This window comes from Lagopus leucura, unplaced genomic scaffold (assembly GCF_019238085.1).
Source record: "Lagopus leucura isolate 7727_CA_CO unplaced genomic scaffold, USGS_WTPT01 Super-Scaffold_1, whole genome shotgun sequence".
NCBI classification, from domain to species: domain Eukaryota; kingdom Metazoa; phylum Chordata; class Aves; order Galliformes; family Phasianidae; genus Lagopus; species Lagopus leucura.
In genome coordinates, this window is record NW_024962250.1 from 40,615,771 (window position 1) to 40,639,404 (window position 23,634).

Consider the following 23,634-nt stretch of genomic DNA (forward strand, 5'->3'; position numbering starts at 1 on the left):
TTCTTTTGTTGTGTTGTGGAAATTAATTTTATCTAAATGCAGCATATTTTTGTGTAAAAGTTTATTTTCATACAAAATAAGCATGGCTTTGACATTTATTATGAACAGCCTGCAAAACATCATAAAATCAATCCATCTAAACGAGTGCTGCAGTTGGCCTCACAAAGGCTCAGTCTCTTTTTGTAGTCTTGGAGGAAGTCAGAGACCCTGAAGCTTGCTGAAAATACCAAACAAAAGAAAGGTTTAGTTAAAAGAAATGTCAATACATACCACATCATTCTATTCTGTGATCTGTGAAAGACTTCATAATGTTTTGATCCATCTAAAGACCTAAAACACCTCTTGGTACGATTATTTCTGTATTCAAGTAAAGATTGAATTAAACACAGATCTATCTTTTATCCCTTACATCTTTTATCCCTATTCTACAGAAGATGTCAAAAAGCTGCTGCAAAAAGACATGAAATTGAATCAGAGGCAGACAAGACAAATAGCAATTTTCCTGTTTGGTTCTACCACTGTTATTTCAAACAGATGGAAATTTTAGCACAGTTGTAAATGTTTTGATAGTGTTTAGTTTGTGTTTTTCTGGTTTTGCAACTGGTTTGTTTTTTTTCCAGCTGTTGAAAGACCACACTGGGAATGAATAAGCACACGTGTAAAATACATGAAATCAGAGCATAAAAATGGCTTCTGAGTTTGATTATGATCACAAAATGAACCAAAAATCGTTTCTAAATGTGATTAACCCATGCAACAAGTATAATGTTCAGAAACAAATCTGTTTCCCAACTGGGTCTCAGTTACTGAAAATCATTTAATACAATCTATGTTTCTGTTTACTTTTGGATCACGTTTCTCATCACTGTTTCCTGACCATAACTTCGGAATGTCTTATTTTAGGTCTAGGCTTCTGAGCTTCTCATACTGCTGCGTTAACTGCTAGATTTGTTCTGTTTATATAATTGCTTTTCTGTATTCCTCCTGATAACTAGAAAGTCAGCAAATAAAATGAATATATTTACCTGTCTTCAACAGTCTTGTTGGAGGGGTAGAATACCTTGAAAGAAAACCCACTCCTTGGAAAAGAACCCTGTGAAGAAAAATACACCACAAATGTGTAAGTATAACACTGTACAGATGGTCAGAGGCAGTATGTAACTGCATTCCCTTTGGCAATTGACCCATCATTAATTTTCCTAATATATTAATAAAGCTATTTATGAATTCAAGGTTGTCTGCACAAGTCTTATTCTGTAAAGTGTAAGGAGATCTTACAGGATTTATGCAAATGCAGTCAGTGTTGGTGACAGTGAAGGGGTCGTATTTATCCGCAACGACGAGCATGTCTGGCACAGGATAAACCCTCAGGGCGTAGTCGTAGGCCCAGTACACAGGGCTAACATACAGTGGAAGTGGTGTCAGGTGTCCTTGTGATAATATGGTCTTTACAAACTGCAAGATAAACACAGAGAGTTCATCTGAACCATACCCTATAAGTCAGTCTCATTCCTACAAACGTTCTGCCTATACAGAAGTTTTGAACCTGGAAATACTTTCCATGCCTCTCGCTCCCTCTGGTTAGTGGGGCTTTCTGTAGCAAAGCAGTGATTCCACTGCAACAGCTAGCTGCTGATTTGTTTTCTTTGTTAATACACAAACTGCAAAATCTGCTCATCTGTTTCTCCAGCCCAGAAGGTACCAACACTGCCATAGATTTTCTGTAGCCTTCTTGCTTTTACTCCTCAGGGCTTTTCTTGCAATACCAGTTAACCACAAGACCCACACTTTACAGTCTTTACCCTGAAGTTGTGTTTTTGATTCCTAAGTGACACCTCCTGCTGGGTAGCTGCTCCCCTTGTAATTCCCATTTTCATCTGGCAGAATTCAGGAATCCCTGTATGAGTAAATCAAGGTTCACAGCATACACACACGTATGCAAAAATGCACACAGAAGACAGGTGCATCAGTATCCACAATGGGGTTCTCTCTGCACACAAAGAATCTGAGCATTGCTGCGATGGAGAGAAGGAAGAGTTAACAGGAAGTTTCCAAGTCAAACAAATTAAAAACAAAAGAACCCTATAAAATAAATAGAAACGGATTCCATCCATCACAGCAATGAGCCAGTATTGTCTAGATCATCCTCATTCACTTCTATCAGTAAGTCTCGTCAACTGCCGTGCACTCATTAACTAGAATCAGAGTGCTGTGTCTATGTATCAAAAGCAGGATTAAGACTTCAAGTGAAAAGGCAGATGAAGCAGATGACCTTTTGGAAAAGCAACGTGCTGCTTGACTGCAAATGTCACTGGTTAATTGATCAAATCTTAGAAAGGTAATTTCTATTAAGCTTTGCCTTTAGGAATCGATGTTTAGCGGTACGACGTTCATTGCTGGTGCATACACACCAACAGCCAGCTGCTGGTAAGTTCTGAGTTCAAGGACAAGTGCAATGGGACAGTCAGCACGACTTGATGTCATCCACAAGCATCCTGGTTTGGTTATCTGCTATCAAGATATAAATGCAAGCAGTACTACCACATGTATAGATCCCTCCTCACAACTCTTTCAAGAAACCTGGTTACTCTAAGAAGTTTGCAAACACATGCAGCTCTGCAGGTCAGAGGCAGCCCAAATGTAGACCTGCTGATGAAAGAAAAAAAGAAGTCAAGAAGTTAGCAAGAAGTGCTGAACACAACTCACATGATTGGGAATGTCCATGCTGCTGCTAGGGAAGCGGACGCAGTTTCTGCACATTTTGTTTACCAAATCTTCACGGAAGATGATGATTTCTTGTGTGCAATATTGAATCCTAAATGAAAACGTCAGTGAAATTAAACGAATGACAGTGAAATGCTAACAGATGGAAAGATGTATTATAAAGTTAATCTTTAATACAGCAAAATGAAAGCACGCGTTTCAATTAAAACAATCCCTCCTCATCTTTGTTTCTTTCCCTCCAGATTCAGAAAAAAAATGTTTTTGAGGTTTTTCTATACTGAGTTAAGCTTCTCGCAGTACTTCCAAACCATTTTGTTCAAGATGGTGTCATCACTAATTTATTTCTATATTAGTGTATTTTAAATTAGTTACAATTAATGTGAGGAATTCTCCTCACTTAAAAATGTTAAGACCACTACATCTGCACATAAACTAAATAGTTCAGTTCAGTTCAAAAGAAAAGAAGAAAAAAAACAACAACATGAAAACTCTCAGTAAGTTCAACTGTTACCTGCAAGGGTTTGTGGTGAAAACTGAAAATGGCACCAGCTGCCTGAATTCCTGAGTGATGTTTTCAGCCAGAGGAGGTCTAAAATAAGTAGCAACACGTGAATCACACAAATTTCTTACTTTCTTTAGCTATTTCATTCAGATTTTCAAAATGTAAAAAGTGAAGCAAACTGACCGTGGTAAAACAGAGCCAGGACCAGGATCTTCAGGGCCAGGAACAAACACAAATCGACTACTGCAATGAGTTAAATACATTGCTTTCATATAAAATAATCCTAGAAGTATCTAACCATTGCTTATGTACTACCACAATTCCACAGATGAACACAAGTAACATATTCCACGGCAGAGCTGACAGTTCCTTCAGGCCTTATGAACAACTTTAATCACAACTGAGTCATAAGGCTCATATCCATCCCACACTGAAGTGGGAGAGCTCTTATATTTAAGAAATGACTGCTCTGGGAGCCCATCCTAGGAACTAGCTCTGCTTCACAGCTACTGTTAGGAACTCAAAGGTGAGAAGCCAGAAAGGATAAGCCTGGCTGTCTCCCTGCTTTTCTTTCCTTTGTATATTCAAACATCTGTAGAAAGACAGATAAAGGATCCATCCCTCTTCAGGATGGTGTTGTTTTGCTTGGCTCTCAAACTAACAGCTGTGGAGAACCATGCAGGCAAGAACAGGAAGGCAGAAACAAGAAACTCTATGCAGGCAGTGTTTCAGATGACATTTCTCAGGGTTGGTACAGAAAGCCTGCAGCTGCTGCTAGCGGCATCAAGACCCGGACATCAGTTTAGTAAGCAGTACTGCATGGGCAGATCCCTGCTGAATGCAAGGGAATTTTGGAGGAAAAAAGCCTCACTCAAATAGAGCTTCTGGAGAACTGTGGGCCACGCTTCATCCATCTGGGAAATGCTCCCAAGAAAGGCAGGTTCACCTTTGCTGACTCAACGGGCAGCTTCCATGACCAAATTGTTGTAGCCAGAATCAGTGCCTTACACCAATCCCCAAACAATCTTACAGGCCTGGAACCTGATTGCAGCTGGCTCACAACAATGGGAAAACGTGCTATCTGTTCATTCCTGAAGTAATTAAAGCAACATTTTCCAAAACAAGCACATTCCCCCTGCCACCCCCACAGCACTTCACTGTGTACCTTTTATGAATGCTGGGATATTCACATATTATATCTGCAAGAGCCTTCAAGGAACCTAGAGCCAGAGAAAAAATATCCATGGAGCAGCACTTGGTTAGAACAAAAACACACGTGACACAGATCACCTGTACACTTCAGCACAGCAAAAACAATGCACTTCTTTTCTGCCTTCTGAAACAGTTTTACCACCTCTTGTTTTAATTTAATGCTCAGGATTGACTGCGAAGAATTCCACACCTTTCAGAGACTGAATTTGGTTTTTTCCATATGGTGCAGATGAGAAATTTCCACAAAAGAAAAAGCAGGTTGGAGGAGCAGAGGAATAACCTGGAAAAACAAAGCACATGTGAGTGTAACATCCACCCACCTCGAGATCTTTCATCATTCAGCCTCCAGTCCATTTCACGAAAGGCAAAAGCCAAAACAGCACTTCAAGCTCTGCTTCTATTAATACCCCTATTTTCTAGACACAGGCTTTAATTATTTACAGTTCCAACAACATTGTTTGTGTGTATACAACTAATCATTGACCCAGTCCTATAATTACACAACTAAAACCTGTAATAATAATACATTCTTTCCTTGAAAAGAAAAATAGCAAGTCAGTAGCAATGGATTGTTATTAATCTCCATGCATCATTCAATTCAAAAGCTCTCCTACTGTTTAACTCATTTTTTAGCATTATAAAGCAACAGTACTGCACGAGCATTTTAAGGATCTGATGAACCCTCACAGTAGCACTAAACACATTGTTTTTTAGCAATGGCTAAAAAAATAAACTCATTTGCCACCTCTAAAACAAAAACAAAACATCTACTCGGGCATTTGTTTTGTGTTCCAGCTCCCACTCCAGCTCCCTGGCCTGCAGCACCAGACTTGCATTTCCTTCACTATGTTAGAAACCAGCGGGGTGAACAGGATAGAATTGCTTCTGGCAGGCAAATGGCTCAGCAGTATTTCTTCCTTGCTATTCCCCTCTGCTATTACTTTTATTATACAATTATGAGCTTTACCACTTGTCTATAAAAAAGAAGTCTGAAAGTGGTAAACACGATATATGCATCTCTTCCAGCTTAGTCTATTAACCTCCTTGACCGAAGCCCTTTATTGCTTCAGCATTTGCAGTTTTAGCTCAGGCTTGGTTTGGTTCAAGGATCTTGCCAACTCTCATCAGGATACAGAACTGGTTTCCTAACTTCAAAGTTAACTATTTAACTTCTCAGTAGATATTATGACAATGTGTTCAATTTTCCTTAAGTGAAAGCAGTTTGGCACCCTTAATTTTATACTGCTTGTTTTTTAAAGCAGCTGCCCTCTCACACCTCCATTCTACCTAAGGCAGACAGGACAAGCTGTTCCAAAACTGTTCTGGAATGCAAAGAAGCAATTCACAGATCTCACAGATGCTTGCTATCTAAATGTTGCCATCATTACTGATGTAATGATGCATGGAAGAAACAGCCCATATTTTGAGAATAACTGACATTTTTCCATTGGTGAAAAAAAAACAGAAAGTGTTCAAGAGAGACTGTGCATCTCACAGAACCACAGAACGGCCCGGGTTGGAAGGGACCTCAAGGATCACGAAGCTCCAACCCCCTGTGCCATGCAGGGCCACCAACCTCCACATTTCACAGCAGCCCAGGCTGCCCAGGGCCCCATCCAACCTGGCCTTGAACACCTCCAGGGATGGACGGGGCATCACAGCCTCTCTGGGCAGCTGTTCCAACACCTCACCACTCTCACAGCACACAACTTCCCCCTGACATCCAACCTCCATCTGCCCTCCCTCAACTTCAAACCATTTCCCCTTGTCCTGCTGCCATCTCCCCTTTCCAAGAGCTGACTCCCCTCCTGTCTGCAGGCTCCCTTTAGGCACTGCAGGCTGCACTGAGCTCACCCTGCAGCTTTCTTTTCTCCATGCTGAACAAGCCCAGCTCCCTCAGCCTGTCTTTGTAGTGGAGGTGCTGCAGCCCCCTGCTCATCTTTGTGGCTCCTCTGGACCCTCTCCAACAGCTCCCTGCCTTTCCTGTACTGGGGGCTCCAGACCTGCACACAGCACTGCAGCTGGGGCCTCACAAGAGCAGAGCAGAGGGGGACAATCACCTCCTGTCCCTGCTGCCACCCCTCTGCTGATGGAGGAAAAAGTTTTCTTTAAACTAAGGCTAGGATGACTGTTCATGAACTTTCTTGTCAAAACACATAAAATGGCTACTGTCCAAAACAATATTGGCGCTAAAAGATTTATGAAAAGCAAGTGACAGCTCATAAAAATATAATACAATCCAATTTATAAATCTGTTAGGGAAAGATCCAAAAGAAATAGAACAGCAAGCATGAAATGCAAATAGCTATCGTTAAACTGCAGCAAGACCTCGCTGGCTTTATTGAGTCTGGGGTTCAGTGGGGTTCTGTAAAATACTGTCAGCAGCTGGGCTTACTGGTACTTTCTCAGAACTGAAATTCACTTAAAACACACAATAAACACAGTCTTAAAAATCGTTGCCCAACCTTTTTATTTAAAGGCATACCTTTGAAAAAGGTACCAAACTCACTGTTTCACAGAGGAGCACATTCAGATCATAGTTAGCAGCCCCTGGGCAGAGCAGCCGTGCTGTCAGCCATATGCTGGCCAGCTTCCCCTCCATGGACAGTGATGCTCACTGTGAGCAACCACAGGATGCAAGTACAGAAAGCTACATCAGCTTACAGCTCTCCAACACAGGTTTCCCATGGGATATTCCCTGTGCAGGCTCACTGCAAGGCCAGAGCTCTCAGCCCAAAGCAGGGAGGGAACACAGCCACAGAAGGGGACCTCCTAGCTGTGCGTCCTGTCACGCTTACCAGTGCCACCAGCAATGCTGCTAAGGATCAAGGGAGATGGTAAACTTTCTCTCAAACAAAGCTCAGACTCAAAATGGCCACCACCTACCTGAAAACATTGTATGCAGCTTTTCTAGTACTTCAGTTTGGTCCAGCCACACATCGGAAAGAAATACAAACATGGCATCCTCATTTTCATCCTCCAGCTGCTTCAGCTTTGTGGAAGCCTTTACTGAAGTTGAGGAAGGACCTCCAAAGAAGTTTATATTCCCATAGAAGGCTCTGCATTATTGAAGTACTCATGTTACTTTTGTTCTCTTCACAAATAATTACTAGTTTTGATTATGAGTCACCTGAGCCATTTAAATTATTATGATGATGAAAGGTAGCTCAAATCACATCCTTTATCATTTAGTAGCTGATGGAGAAACCAAGGAAAATAAATGGCAGTCACCTAGATATAAAGCATGGGCACTGCCCTGCCATAAGTTCATAGATTATCTCAGGGTAATGTGTGCCCAGGGCTCCCTCCCTCATCCATTCCCTGAGCAACACGGAGCTTCTTATTCCTATGTAATAGTTATTTAGTTTTGCAGTTCAGAAGTGTTTAGATCTCAGTGGTTATCAACACGCTGAACATGCAAGTCTCAGAACTGCCTCCTTAAAATCGTATTTCACAGAATCACAGCATGGCCTGGGTTGCACAGGAGCACAGTGCTCATCCACTTCCAACCCCCTGCTGTGTGCAGGTCGCCAACCAGCAGCCCAGGCTGCCCAGAGCCACATCCAGCCTGGCCTTGAATGCCTGCAGGGATGGGGCATCCACAGCCTCCTTGGGCAACCTGTGCCAGTCCCTCACCACCCTCTGGCACCAAAACTTCCTCCTCACATCCAACCCAAACCTCCCCTGTCTCACTTTAAAACCATTCCCCTTGTCCTATCACCATCCACCCTCACAAACAGCCGTTCCCCCTCCTGTTTATCTGCTCCCTTCAAGCACTGGAAGGCCACCATGAGGTCTCCCCAGAGCCTTCTTTTCTCCAAGCTAAATAAGCCCAATTCCCTCAACCCTTCTTCACAGGAGAAGAAAGTATTTACTTTGAAATATCTGGAGAGGGGAAATAATAGCATACTTCAATGTCACAAAATTATAAAATGGTAATGAGCTGACTTGGAAACCTACAACAAAATACGAAGCCAGAGTGAGGCTGCTGAAAGTCAGTTTTATACCTTGTGGTAGCAGACGGCTCAGTAGGCGGAAATCCGAAAGCATTCACATGAAAAACTTCATCTTCATACCAACCTAAGACATTTTGGAACAACAGAATAACCTTTAGTTTTTGTAACAGCATCATACTCTAGACATTAGTCAGACAGTTGGCAGCTGTGCTGCTCAGTCCCAGCCTCCATCAATCCCTCTCTTGTGACAGCACCAGTCCCTGCACTGCTCAGCAGTGAACAGAAGTGAACTATATGGCTGAAAAACAGGCTGAGCAAGACACCAACTATTTTAGGCCTCTACCATTTCTTTGAGTGGATTTGCTGCACAGCCACGTAATTTTTCTCAACCTAACTGAGTAAGAATGTAGGGAAGCAGCAATCATTTTCCCTGGCTCTGCCCCTGAAGGGTCTGCATCAAACTGCACCCTTTCTTGAGAACTGTCATCTCTTGAAAGAAGTGACTGAGTGGTACTCAATCCCCACTTGTGCTTCTCTTCTACTTAGAGTATTTCATACATTTTAAACATAAAACACATTAACAGAACACACAGAGCAATGTCCCACAAACAGCAACGTCCATCACTGCACATCTAAGGCTCCAAAACTACACACTGTCTTAATGAGAAGCCTCTGAAGAACTGAGGCTTTGACAACACAAAGCAGTATTTTCTTATTTTTTATTTACAGTCGTAGAATCATAGAATGGCCTGGGTTGAAAAGGACAAAGGTCATCTAGTTCCAACCCTCCTGCTATGTGCAGGGTCCCCAGCCACCAGACCAGGCTGTTCAGTTTTTCTAGTCCACGCTCTTCTGGTCACATCTTCTCCATCATGCTCTATACAGGCTAACTAAGGCCAACTCCCAATGCTGTTGTGGCTTCTCTCATCTCATCAACATCATTGAGAAGCACAGAGTGTCATGGAGCTCTGCCTCAAGAGCCTGAGATAACAGGAAAGACTTAGGGCCCAAATTCTCAGTCACAAGCTCAGCTCATGGTCAAGCCTCACCAAGATTAGACTTCTCTTTTTAGCCACATTTGGCAAACGTCTAACTGCAGCAAAAGCCACCTGCAGAATAATTCATTCCAAGTTAAAAAAGGAAAAAAAGAAGAAGTCTGCTTTACCTTCTGCCAAAACGAAGCATGATTCGGTATATAAACCACTGTGGAACTGGTGAGGAAAGGTTAAGAAATATCTTTTTCTTACATCAGGACTTCTACGCTGATTCTTGTAGCCAAAGTTTGCTTTACAGCCAGCTTAATACAAACAGCACACAAACAGGAACACGCTCTACTTCCACTAGCAGGGATTCTATCCTTGTCCTTCAAAAGGGCACTGAGCTCCAGCAACCATGAAACTTGTAAAAGAAAGAAAAAGATGGAGCTGCAACTTGCAGCTCTCTATACATAATTCTTAGTGGTCAATATGGATTTGTTATTCAAATTGAGCATCCCCAGGCCTACAGGAAATGTATTCCACTCTTAGATCACAGATAAAGGATATTGCTTTACTAAGGTCTAGCTGGACAACTCCTGTAGGGTCTTCTAGGAAATACTTCCCCTAAAAAAAAACAGGATTAATTAATGAAGCAAAGTATATCCAGACATGTAAATGCTTTAATCACAGACATTTACCAGTCAGCATTTATAAACAGTTTAGTGAAGTGTTATATTATATACCTGGAGCGTAGATGTGGAACTGAAGCAATGTAGTTGATGTTAGCATCTTCCCTCAGACACTCTATTAGTGTATTTCTCCTCTTAATCACAGGCCAATGCAGTGCAGTGCAACACAGTGACTGGAGGCCTCAGCATTTCAGTAAGGAGCACACCCAGAAAATGTTAACCTCCTTTCAAGGAATGAGTCCTGCACCATGGACACCGATGGCAGCTCTGTCACCAACTTACACAGGAGGATGAGGTGCTGACTGAGCCTTCTCATTTCCTAATATATTCAAGTGCTGAACGAATGGTGATCTATACAATCCACAGTAAACAGCATCTTACCTCCTTAAGCTGAGTTATCATCCCAAGGACAATCACTTCTCCCACTTTCACTGTATTGCCCAGCAGAGTTTCTACTGTTTTAAGCTGGAACCAGAGGCAAAGAATCATGTCAGATTAACTCCAGGTCTCCAAAATAGCTTTTCTGAAGCAAGCAAGATGAAGTATCGGACAGCATATACAAATATTCTTGCATAAATACACAAACAAGCTAAGGCAGAATTCAGGCTCATCAGAAAATCAGGGACACATTTCTGAATGTCAAATGTAGCAGACTTGAGGGAAATATTTCCAATAATGGCTGCCAGCACAAAGAAGTGCTTAGCAAGTAAATATCTTTTGTTGTTGCTATTTCGCTTACAAAAGCATTAAAACTGAAAAGAACAAGTGGCAATTTCTGCTCTTGCATATGAATGTCAATTTTAGTAATTGGATCTTCAGCAGAATCCGATCTGAACCACAGGGCAGATCTGAACCTCCGCCCAGGCAGTAACACTAATTATTTCTGCTGAGGAGCCTTAGATGGATGACAGAGAAAACTCCCGAGTAACATCAGTGATACCACACACAAGGCTGTCTGCATTCTCTGGACAAACTCATTTTGGTCTGCCAAGATGCAGTTAAGGGAGAAAATCCTCCTGGAACATAGGCATAAGCAATAGATGCTCTTGGCACTGTTGACAGGAGAACAGGAAGCTGTCGAGAGAGAAAGATGCCTACAGAGCCTGCGTGGAGATGCAAGCTCAACTCAGCTAAGGTCACTCGTTTCTTTTCCTACAAGATGCCATGCTCTGAACAAGCAGAAACAGGCAAGCTGTTCAAAACAAAACCTGCTTGGTGCCGAGAGACATTTGTGTGCATTTTTTCTTTTAAAATATGTAATAATTACATCACATCAGAAGAGTATTTAATACGAGAAAACTGAGATGGAAAGAGAACAAACTCAGGTTGTGAACTTATTGAACCAATGGTTTGTGAATCTGGTGCCAATAAAAGAAAGAAAAATATTCTCAAGTTAAAGGAAAAAAAGTGTAAAGCTGAGCAGTTAATATATTTCCACCTTGGGAAGCTGCATTTCTCATGCTCTTCATAGCTGTTTTTAAGCAGCTTGGTCATCATGCTGAGGTAAGGCACATAACTGCCATTTTGACACACAAGCTAAAAATGATAGAAAAAAACTCATTTCCACTAATCACCCATACAAGAAGGAAAAATAAGGTGTCACTGTGCATGAAAGCACAACACCAACAGTTCCATTTGCAAGAAATAAAGACTTTTTACCTGGAATTTGCTCCTACTGTCATCAGGATGGACGACAACTGCTGCAGGTGTAAACAGCTCATGTCTGTGAGTCCTCTGCAGAAACCAAAATTGAAGTAATATAGTTTAAAAAACAAAAGAGTGCTGTCAAAAAGTCAGTTCATTACAACCACCATATAAAATAGTTTATGAAGTTCTCTCACTCTATTTTGTCCAGCAACATTTGACTTGATTTTGCACAATCAGTTCAGTGGACAATAATTTGCTTCTAAGAAATAGATTCACATTGGACTACAAAACTAAGCCAAAGAAGTAACTGCATGTGTAATGGTTTTAAAAGTTCCTTCTGACTACCTGGAGGAAAGCAGTGGGACAGCAAGGGAAGGTAAACTGCATGAAACGCTGGCTGTGTGGAAGAGGGCTGGTTCTCTCTTCAGGGCAGGCCTACTAAAAGCAAGTACTTTTTTTTGTTGTTTTGAGTTTGAGCTCTTTTTTTTACAAACAGGGGCAAGCTACACTAAAACTAAAGTGCAGAGCATGTAGAAAATACATTTGGCATGTAGAAATTTTCACTTATTTCAGTGCTTTTCATGCAGTCTAAATACCTCTCCTTGAAACAAACTCATTGCTACCAGCCCATGTACCACATGCAGGAATTAGTTCTAGCAGGCTTCACTAGCAACCTGAACATTCACTTTTCTGGAGGTCACAAAGAAGTAAACTTAACGTACTGTTTGTATGGACTAAATCTTTAGCTAGTGGTTAACTGGCTGCCAGGATAGAGGCCAGGATAGAGGCAAACTGCAGTACACATTCTTCCAACAGCAGCTGTCTGTGGAAGACAGAGTTGCTGGTGCCCTGGGGTACGTCACCCTGGTCCAAAGGCCAAGCTAGTCACTGTGGGGTGGCACAGCAAAAAGCTGGGCTCACTGCCTGCCTGCCTCCTGGTGGTTCACTGGGGTTGGGACTGCACAGAGGTGAATGGTTCTGCACAGAACCTGCTAGTGCATGGCATGATCTGTGCTGTGCATCTGTTAGAGCAGACACCTCATAAACAATTAACAAGCCATCACGTCAGCCATTCACTCCCTGATCTCACACTGCTCATGCCAGTCTGCAGGGCAAAGCACAGCGGGGTTACACTCCAACATGTGAGGAGAGTGGATGGGAGGAAAGAACTGAGTTGAGGGCCTGCTCAGGGATGAGCCCATAGGCTGACTGAGCTGAGAGCGCAGACTGTGCAGGGCCACCACCTAGAGATGCTGTCAGTACCTGTGGCTACCACCACCACAGCAGTGCAAAGCAAATCCTGCTGGGGAACCCTGCTCAGGAGCTGCTCGCACCAGGGGACAAGGCACAAGTGCCACCATGAGATGACAAAGCACAGCTGACTCCTACTGAGCATGCCTGATAACTGGAAAACAAATAACTGAAATAAGGCAGAAGCAAACATCAGTGCTTCAAGAAGAGGCTGAATGAGAGCTTCCCAGGGTTTCAGGGTTGCATTATCTCAACAAGCACTGTGTACAGTGACAGGCTAGTCAAACACACGAGAGACAGGAGGAAGACACACATATAGATAGATAATCTGCTCTTATGACATGATGCTAAAATGCTCAAACACATGCATCCATCACGCTGTATGGTGTCAGCTGAGAAAACTATACCTGTATTTAACAGCAAAAAAAGAAAAAGCATTTTGTTTATGTGTTTTGTTAAACAAAGCAAAACCGTTTCTGACCTGCTGTAAGATGGAGTAGCGTTCACGAAACAACTCTGCTTTATCTCTGGCAGTTCCAAATAAATTTGGTGCAGGAAAGTTGGTCATTGACAGACTGCAAGAAGTTCAACAAAATCAAGATTAAAAAAGGTACATTCTACACACAGAAATTACTTATTGATCTAAAAGGTGCCTGCAAAAGCTATAGTGCTACTGCGTGATATATTTAGGCAATGAGTAACATTTCTGATAGGGCCTCTATGTTTCTGTTTTTGAAGGCTACATCAATTTAATTTTCCTCTACATCACAGACTTCAAGACCTGTATTTCCACGTGAACAGGACTTTGCAGAAGTCCATTATTTAAAAACAGATATGCCTATTAAGTGACCGTGAACAAGTACAGTTTCTTCCCTTTGATGAGCAGAATGTTTTCATGGAGTTCTCTGCTTCTGATAGCCTAGAAAGCTAGAAAGTGGCACTGGAATTAACCTCCTCCTGCAGACACACAGAACGTTGTTGCTGACCGGCAGATTCATGAACCAAGACTAGAAAATGACATTACATGAAGGTCATTGTAATGCCTCACAACAAACACAACTATCAATTTCTCAGCTAACAACACCTGCAGCTTTGCAAAAGTGCAGCCTCTATTGGGCTCAGCAGTCTGGGCTGCTTGCTGTTAATGTAAATTCTTCAGTAAATGTAAATGTTCCTTAGCTCTCTTTAGAAATGCCCCAGAGCTACAGGACGTTGCAAGCTACAGTCTAGGAAATAAATACAGACAGACCAAATTTATTGGGAAAAATAAAAACAAGAGTCAAATACAGAAAGCAAAAAAGTAATCATTACGTTAGTGATGTATGCCCTTAGCCTTACTGTCTCTTGTATTCCTCAAATGCCATTAACACAACTGGCACATTGTGAGATAAATACTTGAGTTTCAGAGCTAGTCAGATCACAGGCAGCACAGAATACACTGCCACAGAAGAGACAGAGATGGCCATTTCAGCTCCATTCTACCAAGTGGGAGAAACCCAATGGCACACTTATTAATGAGCCAGCATTTATCATAGGCTCTGTAGAGTCAGGCAGGCTTTGAGAAACAAAATTATCTTACTTTCTCACATGAGCTTGAGATGAGTGAACCCAAGAGGGAAAGAACAGAACAGAGACTTAGACATAGAGAAATACAGGCTATCTCTTAAAACAAGGAGCAGTTGAAGCTTAAAATATGCACAACTTACGGTAGAAATCTCTTTCTTTCTGAATTATAAATGTAGCGTGGAATATCAAAGGCTCCAATAATGTTGAAAACATTTTCTCTGAAATGAGAATTTATTTACAGCGTTAACTGAGGTGGAACTAACAAACAATAAGGAGAGAAAATAATTAAACAAACGTTTTGAAGAGAAGTCTATTTGTTTTGTTCTCTATTGGCCTGTGTTACCACTGTACCTCCTGCTCCACTCTACCTACTGGCTACTGCAGCACCTTCTAATTAAAAAACAAAATGAACACTATTTGGAAAAAGATACATCTCTCTGTGATATTTCTATCAGTATCCTCTGGTACATTTTTTGACAACAGAACAGTCTTGGCGTGCTTTATGTGAATATGTTTGAACTTACACAAATCTTCATTTACTGAGTTGATAGCTTCCATTACATGTACTGGTACTGTTCTCTTTGATACCCCCCATTACTCTTACTCTGAGAGCATCAAATCAGAATAGAGAAAAATTTTTCCACGAACCCTCACTATGGTTTACAAGCACAGGACAACAATCATTGCCTATCAGACAATGGGGTCTTGGACTTCATTTGTATTTCATACAAAACTTTATCCCCAAGCTTCTTGCACTGTAATTTAAAAGTTAGAGAGGCACGAGTGACCTGTGCAGTATTCCCTTCAGGCCTCTGCACTGAGAACCTGTGCAGTTGTAGAATCATGGAATGACAGAATGGCCTGGATTGGAAGGGACCTCAAGGGTCACGAAGCTCCAACCCCCCTGTGCCATGCAGGGCCACCAACCTCCACATTTCACAGCAGCCCAGGCTGCCCAGGGCCCCATCCAACCTGGCCTTCAACACCTCCAGGGATGGACGGGGCATCACAGCCTCTCTGGGCAGCTGTTCCAGCACCTCACCACTCTCACAGCACACAACTTCCCCCTGACATCCAACCTCCATCTGCCCTCCCTCAACTTCAAACCATTTCCCCTTGTCCTGCTGTCATCTCCCCTTTCCAAGAGCTGACTCCCCTCCTGTCTGCGGGCTCCCTTTAGGTACTGCAGGCTGCACTGAGGTCACCCCGCAGCCTTCTTTTCTCCATGCTGAACAAGCCCAGCTCCCTCAGCCTGTCAGGAGCAAAAAACGCATTTAAGTGTAAGAGGTGACAAAAGAAAAAGTCACATTGAAACCATCAGCATTATAAAGGTTCCAATGACTAGGAGAAAAGTCAAAAATAAATAAATTTGCTTCACACTGAGGAACTGTGGGATCACAGTGTCTGACATGCCTAACAAACCATTTATTTTCATGATTTGCATTACGATGTCAATACACAAGGCAAACACTGAAGAAAACACATTCATCACAATCACAAATAAAACTCTCAGAAGCTCAAGTAATTGTTCTCTGCTTTGTTATCAGAGAGTGAAAATCAATCATGGTTTTCCAAATAACAGCCCTGCTAGACCAAAAAAAGCACACAAAAAAGCAGAAAGCAGCACCCTGGAGGAAAACTTTTCCAAGTGCTATCTTATGAAAGTCACAAAAACAACCTCATATAACTTTCATCTGGAGAAAAGGAAATAAAGAAACGAACAGAAGTATCAAGTTCCCTATTGGTTTATTTCATTGGTTAATACTCAATCTGTGTCACATGTAACACATAACCATGTAATTTTAATTCCAGAATGTCGGCATTATATTTAGAGTCCCCCAGAGGACTATGCATGAGAACCAATTTTCTAAGAAGGAACATTACCAACCTTCCAAGGCAGCATCAGGAAGACAAAGCACAAAGCAATTACTGGCATGTGTAGCACTGCTGGAAACGCCTGCCATTTATTTCCTAATCAGAAATAAAGGCATGCATACAACTCCCATAAACATCAAATAAAAAGAAATAAGGTCACCGTACATTGTTTCATCTGATGCTTGGCTACATTCTTGGACAGCTGCTTCCACCATGGACAGTTCAATCATATTAGTTGACACTGGAAAGAAAGTTTCCAAGAGTTAAAAGTGCAGCATATGGAGAGTGGTAAGAAAGCGTCGGGGTCTCAAATACTTTATAAGAAATGGTTGAGTCTTCTCTACTACACAAAAAAGCATATTTTCAAAAAGGTAACAGCACACAGGATGGATCACTTAATATTCTTACCAGTAGGATGCATCTCAAGCAAAAAATTAACCCACACTCATATTGTGCCCACCATTAATTCACTAAACACGGACAGCAAGACAATTATAGCTTATGCAAAGCTGCCAAATATACTACAAATGTGTTAGATGAGAACTTTCACATTCTGAAGGTTAATTTTATTCCAGAACATTATCGCACAGATTGCTGTCATATATAAGTATTCAAACAGCTTAGCACAATCTTGGAGACAGGCACATTGTTGCCTTCATAGATGTTAAACTGATAATTGAAACCCAAAAACATTTCCAAACGCTGACGTCTTGTTGAATTTGAGAAGGACACCAAGGCATGGATTCACAAAAGGATTTGGTCAGTGCTGCCAAGCCTGACTGCTGGAGTTGCTGACTCAGGAAACAAAAATCACACCTCATGTAAGTCAGTGCTGAAGTGCAGAGCAGGAGGGGCACCAGGTGAGCCAGCAGGAATCAGGGGGGATATCAGCACATCCAAATTGTGGTCTCTAGCAACTCACGGTCATTAGCTGGACAACGCTGGCATTAATTGCACAAAATCCCACCTTGTACAAAACCAGTGTTAGCAAAAACACCAACCACAGGTACTACATTGGCCCTGGAGCTTCTTGTACTGATTTAGAACTGCTCAAAAATGTGCACATGTGAATTTGTACCAGCAGGCTTCACACTAGGTGAGGACCAGCTCTTCAAACTGCTTTGGCTCCCTATCTGATCAGCTGTGTTTTCCAATGGCTAGTGTAAGAACGTAAAGTTATAACTTCTGTTGTTGCTACTCTATAGATAAAGCAATCAAATGCCCACATTTCACTGAACCTGCTTTAAATAGGAGAGCTGAGAATGTTTCCTGAACTCATATAAGGCCTAACGTTTATATGGGATCGAATCTCCTCAGCCAAAAAACTGGTCAGGCTTTCTGGATCTCATGAGCTCAGATTATTGAACTCATATTAGCATATTAGGCATATTAGGCCTATTTATATAATAATAGGCCTATATATAATATAATGCATATTAGGCATCAGTGCCACCTCCTTCAGCCATGTTCTTTAAGTGAGGATGTGACAACTCCTGTGTTTTGTGGCCCACAATTAGGGACACTGTGTCTGAGGACACACAGTCCAGACTAAGCAGGAAAAAAAACTCCTGCCAGGATGACAGTTTCAGACATGCTCAGAATTACAGGAGCTGTGGGAATGCTACCAGCAATAGTTCAACTCATAGAGTGTCTCATGCATAAAGAGGGTTTTCCAGGAGTTTTCTGGATTCACTTTTGGACTCAGCCATTTATGATATCTGATGCATTTTCATACATCAAGGATGTACAGCTCATCCATTGCTGTAGTGCCCCAACTGTTAGCAGCACCTTCAGCCCAACATTACTGCAAGATCAGTCAGCATAACAGAACATCAGCACCTGCCTTGAGCAAACAGAGAACATTCAGGTGCTGTTAACTCCTTCCATAGTTGCTTCAAGCACATGTGCTGGATTGTTACAGCACTCCCACCTGCCTCTCCACCTGAATGCAAGTGCAGTGACCTCTGGTCAAAGGGAGGTAACTGTTCTCACAGATACAGCGAGGCTCTGAAAATTACAGCTGTCAACAACATTAATATTTCTCTGGACCTGGGCTACAGAATAACAAGTGAACTAACTTCTTGCTATTTCTTGGGTTTATTTGAGTGTTTTAGATGACAGTTTCATATACAAAGATGCCCACGCAAACTCAGCTAGGAGCTTTTAGTAGCTGGCAGTGAAGAATTTCACTACTCTTGTAATCCAAAAGTCAGGAGCTACCAACTTGCCAACTTTTCAAACAGCAAAGTGACACTGACTTTTGCTGACATTACAAACTTCAGTATTTAACAAAACAAAATGACAACAGATACATCTATCTTGATCAACCTCCTAGACCAGAGTGACACTGCAGTGCATAAGTTGTCAGTAATTCTGTCTAAATAACATTGTAAGTGCAAGATAATCTTAGCAAGCTTAGGAAAAAAGTGTTTACTTACAAGGCTGTTTTTCAACAGCATCGATGATTCTGTCAATTACGTCCTCAAACTCTTCTTCATTGAGGGACTGAAGAGTTTCAGTGAGATATTTTACAGCTTCCCTAATGTCAACAAAGAAAGTTAGCTCAAGAAGCAATTAATATTCAGTAAAGTTCATATGAACTGCGTCAGTTTTGGCAGATGTGCATACAATCACTAAATGCCTTCTGATTAAAAAAGTAGAAACTGTTAGTACTGATTTTTTTTTTAAACTTGTGCTCTCTTGTCCTGTCACAGTGTGTTGTTGAGAAGTCCCTCCTCCTTCTTCCTAATTACCTTTGAACAAGACTGGGGTTAGATTTCCCTGAGCCTTTCCTTCTTGAGGCTGAACAAACCCAAATCCTTAGCATTTTTCCACGTGTCAAGGTCAGGCTGGACAGAATTGAGCACCTGATGGAGCTGTTGGAGTCCTTGCTCATTGCAGGGGAATTGGACCACATGGCCTTTAAGGGTCCCTTTCAACTCAAACAATCCCACGACTCTACATTCTCCAACTTTGTAATCACCTCGGTGGTCTTCCACAGAGCCCTCCCCCATTTTTCAATATCTCTTTTGAACCAAGGAGACCAAAACCAGAGCTGTTTTTGCTGTCTCTCACACCTTCTCTGTGCTGTGGCTCCTTCTCTCCACAAGTCCCTTTTGGACAGCTAGATCATCTCCATCTTCCATCCCAAGGGCTGAACAGAGCTGGCTCATCCCTCAGGTACTGCAAGCCCACAATAGCCTCAACTGCCTTCTGCAGGATTCACTCCACTTTATCAGTAGCTCTGATATTGGAGTTATTGTAGAATCACAGAATCATTTAATGTTGGAAAAGACCTCTAAGATCCCCAAGCCCAACCAATCCTCACCGTGTCCATTAAGGCACGTACGTCCCTCAGTATCACACATTCTAAATTAAATGAGAATTACAAATCCATTTCTTCCCTCATCCTTAAATACACTCTTGCAGTTAAAGATAACGATTTTCTTATTACCATCCTCTGCCAGACAATCAAACTGGCTCTCGGTTAACGGCCCGACCTTCGCATTGCTGTTTAACAGCGGGCTCGGGGCTCGGTCTCCTAATGAAAGAGCCAGGACCTCGCTCAAAACAATCACAATCTATTCACATCAGATACAAAGCAGAGCTGATATTATGCAGAATCCTCAAAGGCGAAATTCGAGTATCGACCCAACAACGCGGCAGCTCATCGGGGAGGGGACGGAGGAGAGCTTTTAGGCAGCTTTTGGCGCTCCCTAGACCCGAGCGACTGGCGGAGGTGGACGGAAGAGGCCCACGGCAGGGCAGGAGGCGTTCGGGCAGCCCGAGAGGAGCCTCCGAGCCCGGCCGAGGCCTGCAGCCGCCTCCGCGCCCGCCCCGCGCCCCGCTACTCACGCCCGCAGCATCAGCCCGCGCGCCCGGAACGCGCAGCCCAGGCGGCGCCGCAGCCGCTCCGGCTCCATGGCTGCCGCTTGGCGCCCAGCAGCGCCGCGCCGCCCCGCCGCTCCGGCCCTGCCCCGGGGTGGGAGGAGGCCGCGGGCCGGCCGGGATGCCGCGTGTAGCTGCAGCTCTCGCGCTCGATCGCTCGACTCTTAATTTCTCCTCTCTCTCGGATCGGTTGGTCTAAGTTTCGTCAGGCCTGGGTCGCAGCTGTCAGCAGTGTACTGGAATTGGGCGGTCTGTTGCTCATCACCTTTAGTAAAGGAAGGGCACGCGGTGATCCTGGTCTGTTTTCTTCTGCTCTGACATATCTGTCCCATCCAAACATCGTGTTCACAAATGTCAGTTGTCCCCAAATTTTGTATAAGTCAAACTCGCTCAGAGTTCTCACTAAACCACGTCCCTCGACACAAAATCCAAACGCTCCTTGAACACCTCCAGGGTTGGTGACTCCACCACCTCCCTGGGCCGCCCTTTCCAGTGGGCTCCTCACCACCCTCACTGTGAAAGATTTCTATTGATCTGCACCCACAGCTTCACGTTACAGCAGCTCCATGCTGAAGATGAGCATTGACGTGTGAAGATGAACTCAAAGTTCTTCAGTTCATCGCCCTGCAGCAGTGACTGTCAATGTTCCAGCATCTTTAAAGATGAATCAGGTTGGATAAAAGATTTCTTCTCCAAAAGAGCAGTGCTGCAGTGGCACAGCTGCCTGGCAGTGGTGGGTCACCTTCCCTGGAGGTGTTACAGAGCTGTGGAGATGTGGCACTGAGGGATGTGGGCAGTGGGCATGGTAGGGTGGGCTGGGGTTGGGGTTTGGGAGCTCCAACCTGAGCGATTCTGTGATTCTATAAATGTCCCCACGACTGACTTTTCACATAGGCAGGGAATTACACGCATTTTTTCCTTTGAGCTTGAGCATCTGAAGTCTGTCACAGCATACTAAGTCCTGGTACAAAGCACAGTAAATGCACTGCACCTCTTGCAGTTCCAGTCCTGTGGGGCAGCTGCCTCCTCTCCAGCCAAAAAACGACTGATACTTCATCAAAATACTCCCAGCCTCATCTGCTAAAGTACAGCTTTGTTTCACAGAAGGCTCAAAAAGTAACTGAAAGAAAGATCCTCAATCAAAACACTTTGGGGATATAAAGCCAGATTGAAAATGTCAGCTTATTTTCCGTAGTCCATTCTCAACTGCATCATTTATAATCAATTCCCCTCATCTGGAGGAAGCTCATGGGCGAAGCTGAATCTATCTACTCTCTTTAGATATAAAGCTACCATCTGACAGGTCTCAGCTATTTTGGCAGGAAACACGATCCATTTTTCATCTCAGCTAGGTGTGAATTATGAACCCTTATGTAAGTTCTTCTATTTGCTAAGATTACTGCCTTTCCTTCTTAAAAAAAATAAAATAAAATAAAATCTGATTTTGCCAGTGTCTCTCCCAGAGAAGGAAGGTAGCCCTCTTCTAACATAAGAAATATTAATTTCTTTTAAAACACATGACCAAACCAGGAACACAGAGGAAATTCCTGCGGCACCCTGCAGTGCTTGGGGTTCTGTTAGGTTGCCTGGAGCCTCCCACCAGAGATATAAAAGTATTCCAGTGTGAGCTACAGACTTCTGTTCCCAGAACCATCTGTCTTGTGCTCTGGAAGCCAGGCCCAGCTCTTCGCCTCCAGTTTGCAATGACTCTTGACATGACTACTATGGCATCAGCATACATGGCTTGAGAGGAGGGAGCTGACTGAGACAGTCTGATGGTTCGTGATCAATTAAGCTCAAGGAGGGAAGGTTTAGATTGAGCGTCAGGGGGAAGTTCTTTGCTATGAGAGTGGTGAGGTGCTGGAACAGCTGCCCAGAGAGGCTGTGGATGCTCCGTCCATCTCTGGAGGTGTTCAAGGCCAGGTTGGATGGGGCCCTGGGCAGCCTGGGCTGCTATGAAATGGGGAAGTTGGTGGCTTTGCCTATAGCGGGGGCCTGAGACTTGACGACCCTTGGGGTCCCTTCCCAACCCAAGCCATTCTATGATTCCATGATCACACAGCACATCTGCCTAGAGCCAAAGATAGATGGGTGGAATTCTTGTTACACCAAACATGACAGATTATCTTGTTTTTGACCAGTACTCCACTGGTCAAAAAACACGAGCCACTTCATACTGCCCGAAGTATCTTTCTGAGATCACATCATAGCTCTACTTGACTTACAGATGTGTTTCTCTATCACATGTTTCCTTCCTGTGCTTTAATCATCATCCCAGTGCATCATTCTTACTTTTATTAATCTTAACAACTGTTGACAGTTAATGTCCTCCCTTTTTGATCACAGGAAGTGTGTCTCACTTTGTGTCCTCTTACAGATGTTCAAATATATGTTTCTCAGAAATTCTACACCGCTACTCGTGAAGAGCTGTACCTGGATTATTTCAAATTCCATTCATTCCAAATGGATCCACTCTTTGGCTGAAACTCACTGGGTTGTTGACTGAACAATGCAGGAGCTAAAATGGGAATGAATGCATATCTCAGCCTGCTGCTCAAGGGCAAGCCAATAGGGAGGATTGTGTGTTGGGGGAGGTTGAAGGGTAGTGACCACTCAAACAGACAAAACCTGTAGTTGGAATCATGATGGGAGTTGACATGTTCAATGTCAGGCTGGCTGGGGCTCTGAGCACCTGATGGAGCTGTGGATGTCCATGTTCACTGCAGGGGAATTGGAACAGATGGCCGTTATATGTCCGGTCCAACTCAAATGATTCCCTGATGAGTTCACAGTGAGCTTGCAGCACCAGCTCCATGAAGTTAAGTTCAGCAGTGGCCCCAACATGCAGATCCTGCACAGCAGCCCTGGGATCCCCCTGCAGTGCTCTGCCACCTGTGGTTGGAAGCTTCTCACTTCATCTGCTTTAGAGCTGAAGATCAAATGGTAGCAATTCACAGAATAGTCCTCACTAAGGTCAGTGGTTTGAAATGCTACACAATTGTTTTTCTATCAGAAAGTGTTTCACAGCTGCTGTTTGGCAGGAGCCAGACAAGCAAGTTTCTGAGAATCACAGAATGGCCCAGGTTGGAAGGGACCTCAAGGATCACGAAGCTCCAACCCCCCTGTGCCATGCAGGGCCACCAACCTCCACATTTCACAGCAGCCCAGGCTGCCCAGGGCCCCATCCAACCTGGCCTTCAACACCTCCAGGGATGGACGGGGCATCACAGCCTCTCTGGGCAGCTGTTCCAGCACCTCACCACTCTCATAGCAAAGAACTTCCCCCTGACATCCAACCTCCATCTGCCCTCCCTCAACTTCAAACCATTTCCCTTTGTCCTGCTGTT

At 43.3% G+C, this 23,634-nt stretch overlaps 1 protein-coding gene across 1 annotated transcript; it reads right to left on the minus strand.

The window, feature by feature from the left end:
• Window positions 1–46: 46 nt before the first annotated feature.
• POLE2 (DNA polymerase epsilon 2, accessory subunit) lies at window positions 47–20,322 on the minus strand. Its single transcript, XM_042867149.1, has 19 exons — window positions 20,255–20,322; window positions 18,838–18,938; window positions 16,565–16,640; window positions 14,665–14,742; window positions 13,440–13,533; window positions 11,720–11,794; window positions 10,442–10,525; window positions 9,939–9,995; window positions 9,560–9,608; window positions 8,446–8,518; window positions 7,325–7,497; window positions 4,629–4,718; window positions 4,392–4,446; window positions 3,410–3,469; window positions 3,236–3,313; window positions 2,707–2,815; window positions 1,279–1,455; window positions 1,026–1,093; window positions 47–217 (listed from the first exon to the last, which is right to left on the minus strand). Exons 1-19 carry the CDS (start codon window positions 20,320–20,322, stop codon window positions 199–201), a joined length of 1,584 nt encoding a protein of 527 aa, XP_042723083.1. The 3' UTR covers window positions 47–198.
• Between the last annotated feature and the right edge of the window lie 3,312 nt (window positions 20,323–23,634).